The sequence below is a fragment of the Sycon ciliatum genome, chromosome 5 (genome assembly GCF_964019385.1).
Source record: "Sycon ciliatum chromosome 5, ocSycCili1.1, whole genome shotgun sequence".
NCBI classification, from domain to species: Eukaryota; Metazoa; Porifera; class Calcarea; order Leucosolenida; family Sycettidae; genus Sycon; species Sycon ciliatum.
The window spans coordinates 883,003-889,097 of NC_088647.1; the positions used below are offsets into that span (position 1 = coordinate 883,003).

Here is a 6,095-nt window from a genome sequence, read left to right on the forward strand (position 1 = left end):
ATGCCAAGGTCGTCCTCTCCGCAACACATAGTCTCTGACTTGTGCAATTTGTGGTTTGGTGAGCCTGCATATCAGTGTATCTCTCCTCCACTGTTACATGACTTGTACTTTGTTCTTGTACAGTAGATCTACATTTCAGAGCATAGATCTATGGACTGTGAAATCTTGGACAGTCATGTACTTCTGGGACATAGTAGCAACAGAATCGGTCAAAAGTCAGTTTGTACACAGACTAGTGACTGGGTGTGTTGAGTGCCAGAGGCAGAGTGCTATTATACTAGTACTAGTACCAGTAGCATAACAGCATCGATAAAGACCTCTTCTTGTCGTTTTCAGACTTTTCACAAGAAGCAGAGAGACAGAGATCTACGGACCAAGTATCATAACAATGTCATACTGCTACTACCACTGTACCAGGGCTGGTGTATCGGAGTTATAGTATTACTCATACACGAAGAGTCTGGCTCGGAGCGTGTTTCACAGCCTACAAGTAGTTTACTCAACGAACCTTAGTTTAGAACAGAACAACCTACAGACAGGGTCAGTGCACGGACAGTCGACAGTGGCATTGGAACGGAACAAAAGCGGAAACACTGACCAAGACAAAGACGCTACTTCACAGTCGACATCACCACACTACACACGTACACATCCATGCGACGGTGCTGCGAAAGGCACAAGCACTCCTCTAGCGGCTCTAGTGCCTCTGCATTCTATCATCTATCATCTATGATACGCACGCAAAACTAAGAGGATGCACGAGCCAGTGGCATGCATCGCCAAAATACATCCTTCGAACAAGCCAACCAAGAAACACGCTCGGACCAACGTCAACAGCGGTTTCCAACAAGCAACAACCATAAGAGAGTGGTCGATCCAGAAGAGTCTGAGAGACCATGCATGCTCCTGGACCATGCAAGGACTACCGGGTAAGTCAGTGATGACACAAGCAGCAGTTTCACACAATACACTCATGAGTCATACGCTGGGTTGACCAATGACCATGTGGACTTCAACGTTCTCCTCAAACTACAATACAGTGACACGGTTTCTGTTTCGTGAATCAACAAGGAGACATTTTCAGACACTCCAGGAACCGTAAACAAGGTAAACCTGGCATGCCAGGGCCCAGGCCCAAATGGCTTCAGTCAAAATGAAAATAGGGTTAAAACCATGAGCGCTATACTCTCTCGACTCTATGCCTTACCCTGGTATAAATGTCTGGTTGGAGTCCAATTCCAATTCTCGTTGCCGCCCTTTGCATAATTGTACACTTTTTGGCTGTTTGCCATACAACAGGTCGCGAAGCTCAGGCAAAGGAGAAGAGAGACCAATCCAAACCGTCCATGTGCTGCTCCACGGTACAAGCTAGCAACGGACCGGCAGCGCCGTTCACCTCCAATTGCATCCATGGTCGTCTTCAGCTGTTCCAACGCCACGAGACTGGAGCACGGATCGAAACACAAGAAGAGGTGCACTCTTCCCTCAGAGCGCCGAGGTGTGCTCAAATGGCAACTCGGCTTCTATCAGTCCATTTCTCGTCTCCCTCTCTCTTCTAGTATGGATCGTTGCATGGACAACAATGACCTCCGTGGCGCTCAAGCTAGACTTCACTCCTCACGGAACACTAGTAACACTGATCACAGGCTACGCGTATACGGAGTCTACAGTATCACCTTCGCGACACGCTTGCTCATCCCAGTTCGTTTACAACTCGACTCTGCAGTCGCGTGGTGTGCAAATCACACCCGTTGCCACTCTTTGCTGCCTTTCCTCGCTTCAATGGAAGGAGAATTATTTCCGGGAAGGAGAATTATTTCCAGTGTGTCTGGGCCACCTACTGCAGCCTGCATGCATGCGCATATGCGGGACCGAACTACCGGTAGAGCTGGCCTGCTACCCGACTCAGCGCTGGCACTGCACTCTCTACAGTCCAGACTCATTTGTAACACCAAGCCGCAAGCGTGCAGCTACTACTCAGATCAGTACATGACTGTGACCACGGTGACTGCACATCACACCCCCCTACACCCCAGTGTAGCCATGTGACCATGTCGTCGATTGTCGAGCAAGATCTGCAAAGCGCGCTTGCCCGTCAACACCCACGCATTCGGCGGTCGATCGCTTGACCAAAAGTGAGCGTATGTCGGCAGCAAGCCTGATCTGCCTGCTCGCCAGCTGTAGTCTTTTCCTGTCAGTAGCCGAAACCCGGACACCAGCGCGACCTTGATCCACTGCTACTCGTGATCGATCGCGACCTGGACCTCCGGGGTATCCCCAGCAGTGCTACTCGTGATCGATCGCAACCTGGACCTCCGGGGTATCCCCAGCCGGCAGGCTCCATCACTAGCACTGGACCATGACGGAGTTTAGGTGGTTTTACTTGGGAGAGATTTAAGTACAAAGGTCTGTTTTATCTGAAAGACCAACATATTACAAGACTGCACATGACCGTTTCCTTGGAATGGGCCAATCACTACTAGTGTACAGTCATGTACATGTCCATGTACCTACAGTGTTGTGAATTCCAGCAGAAATCCAAGAGAGCTCGATACCGGGAAGGTAGAGCCGTTACACACTAGTCAGAACAACAGATGGCTTGATCAGTCAAAGTGACTGATCAAGCCATCTGTTGTTCTGACTAGTGTGTACATGCACATGTACATTATATATACAAACTCGGAGGGAGTTGTGGTTGCTCGTGAGAGTGCTCAATACACCAAGGTGCAGAGCCTAGTACACACACTTTGCTGTCTGATGATCGGTTAAAACCGTGAAACTCAGAGTTACAGAAGAAACGCTTTTCGTCCCTCTCAAGTGTGTGTACATTATATACATGTACCTACCTGATAGTGACGCGATTCCCATGAATTCTGCTACCTTTGAGGAAGGATGTGGTCTGAGGTGCATCCTCTCAGACAACCAGACTCACCAGAATGAGCTCCAGTGTGATCTGCCTCACTATTGGCGTATTGCGGAACTACACGTATTAATTTTGCATACATCATCGTATACATGTACATGATTGTACATGTATGTGTGATCCACCTCACTGGGAAGAGCTATTGACATACATGTACGTCATGTTACTCATGAGTCATGTACGTGTAGGTCATGTTACTCATGAGTCATGTACGTGTAGGTCATGTTACTCATGAGTCATGTATATGTACATGTACGGTGGGTTGGGTGTGGTTGTGAGAAGTGATATTCAATAACATATTATAGGATCAGATTGTGCTCCTCTACACTGTCACCTTACTTCCTGACTTCTTCTCAGACAGCGGGTGAGATGCAAGTAGATGTACATTGTAAGTTTGGAGCAATGTCAACGCAGCCGCAGTATCAGCAGCAATGTCAACGCCGCAGCAGCCGCAGCATGAGTATCAGCAGCAATGACTTAGAGTGACTAATCTTACTCAGTCAGTGTTGAGATTGACAGAACATTTCAAGAAGATATTAATCCAGAATCAGTCTGCGAACACATGACCACAATGATTGACTTAAAGTGTTGAATGTGTGTACATGTACATGTACTACATGTACATGTACATGTACACACACAACAGAGGCGAAAGGCTGTGTACATGAACATGTATCAGCTAATTCAGCTTAGTGGTTGCCCTGCCCTCTCAACAGCATGATGCTATCCAACATAATAATTATATTGGTCTCGGTAAGATGTGACATTTACAAATACATATACATTATACATGTATGAACACTTTGAAAATGTACATGTATCTGGATGACAGTTGAGAGTCATGCAATGCACTGCCTGCTCATAGAAATGACCAATTGTACTGTCATGTCTCGTCACGTTTGAGTTCAGCTCAGTCCGGATTTCGCAGAGGCGATTCTACCACCCTCCAGCTGACGCGCCTGGTGCAATTAGTGTGTCGACATCGGGATGCTGGAGATCTAGTCGGGATCTGTTTTTTTCGATCTTGCCAAGGCCTTCGATACCGTCTGGCACCGGGGGCTTTTGGCCAAGCTTCGTGGATCATTTACTGTAGACGGCAATCCCCTGCTATGGCTGACATCTTACCTAACTGGGCGAACGCAGTGCGTCACGGTACATGGGACGTCCTCGGCCGACACAACAGTACTATCCGGAGTTCCCCAGGGTTCCATCCTCGGCCCCCTTCTTTATATTTTATACGTCAATGATCTGCTCGCAGCTGCCCCGGGCACATCACTGTTCGCAGACGACACAACGCTCCTACGGGCATCTCCTAACATCACTGGCCTGATGAGTAACCTAGCTAACGGGATTCAAAGAGTAATTTCCTGGATGTCGTCTTGGCGGTTATCGCCCAATCTGTCTAAAACTAAAATCATGCTCTTTCCTTCTCAGCCCGATGTTCCGCCCCTCCTCCATCCCACTTTCCCCCCAGCCTATAAACATAGTCTCCAGCCATAAGCATCTTGGCATTTTCATTGACTCTAATCTTTCATGGGAACCCCACATTGATTACATACATTGTAATTATGTAAACGATCAAGTTCATCTTTAGGAATTCTCTCTTCTCACTGTTACCATCTCCCAATCTTTTGTAAACTCCTCTTTCACTCAGCTTACCTACGCCCCATTTTTGATTATGCAGATACTGATTGGGCTGGAATTTCCACAACCCGTGCTGCCAAGCTCGAAATTCACCACAAAAAAGTTCTCAAAATCCTCCTCCGAAAACCCCGCATGCTTCCATCTTCCACCCTTTATGCCCTTGCTGACACTACCCCTTTGTCTAAGAGACGTAATTCACATCTTGTCACCCTTATCCATTCTCTCAAACTCAATCTGTGTCCACCTCACCTCCACTGTTTGAACTGGTTCTCTTCCCGTAGCACGAGAAACTCCCTTTCCCTTCCGAAACCTAAGTCCTCCTTTCTACTTCACTCTCCCATTTTCATTGCGTACTCTGCGTGGCTGGCACTTCCCCAAGAAGCTAAGGACCTTTCTTCCCTGCGCCTTTTTAAGAGCCTTGTCGCGCCTTGACTTTGATTTTGTGTTTCTCATTTTGTTGCAATCACTGCTTATCCATGCCGGTTCCTTTTTCTTCTCCTCCCCTTCTCCCTTCCTTGCCGTGGTTGGCTAACACCCTCTCTCTTTGTATTGGCCGGTGTTCTCACTGTGCTATGAGATGCTGTAATAAATACTTCGAAGTAAAATAATTAATAAAATATGGAAGAGAAAAAAGACATATGGATACGAGTTAAGAGTAACTCTCCATCACTGTAACATGATACTATATACAGTCAGAAAGTGCAATAACTAGGCACAAAACTGACAGAGTACTGAAACATTCGACGTCCTGACACCTAGCTTCAACACATCTCCGTAGCGCTAACCGACCAGTCCAGTAACAATCGACATTCTTTGTTCCGTTGGGACTGTAGCTTTTGCTCGTTTTCGTTGCGCTTGCCTTCCCCTCTTTGGTCTTTCCATAACCTTGAACCTTCCAAGTTGGAAGGCTGTCGGTTAGCGCTACGGAGATGTGTTGAAGCTAGGTGTCAGGACGTCGAATGTTTCAGTACTCTGTCAGTTTTGTGCCTAGTTATTGCACTTTCTGACTGTATATAGTATCATGTTACAGTGATGGAGAGTTACTCTTAACTCGTATCCATATGTCTTTTTTCTCTTCCACATTTATTTATGGCTCAACATCCGAGTTTCAAATTAATAAAATAGATAAATATAAAAATTGGTAAAAAAATAGAGAATGCAGCAATGCAAACCCAGTAACACAAAGGATGTTGAACCGAAAAGCAGTAGTGAATCTGAGATTCTTGCAGGTTTGCCGAGCCTAAGGAATATCAAGTTACTAAGGTTCTGGATGTCTCGATCGTGTGCTCTGGATGGCAGTCGTGAGCCAGTCAAGTGCCACGCCGGCGAAAAACCGCCATCCACAGTGTCAGTGTGGGGAGCAACCATCTTTACATCTCATGAGATTCTCTGCACAAACATGTACATTGTACTTTCACGTCTCGTTTGTCTGTATGCCAGGTACTAGGTATGGTTGGATATTGCTTTCCTGAGAATCTCTTGCCGTGAAACGCAGTCCAGTAACAAACGCAGTTGTGGTTAGTATAAA

At 46.7% G+C, this 6,095-nt stretch overlaps 1 protein-coding gene across 2 annotated transcripts in view; it reads right to left on the bottom strand.

Annotated features, from left to right (window-relative positions):
* LOC135817090 (uncharacterized) overlaps window positions 1-1,880 on the bottom strand; it is a 21,306-nt gene extending 19,426 nt beyond the window's left edge. Inside the window, exon 1 of one of the 2 annotated variants that reach the window (XM_065330209.1) lies at window positions 1,208-1,880. In XM_065330209.1, coding sequence (XP_065186281.1) covers window positions 1,208-1,412 — 205 coding nt within the window. In that variant the 5' untranslated portion in view covers window positions 1,413-1,880. The remainder of the gene's footprint in view (window positions 1-1,207) is intronic. The other variant, XM_065330208.1, reaches the window with a different exon arrangement.
* Between the last annotated feature and the right edge of the window lie 4,215 nt (window positions 1,881-6,095).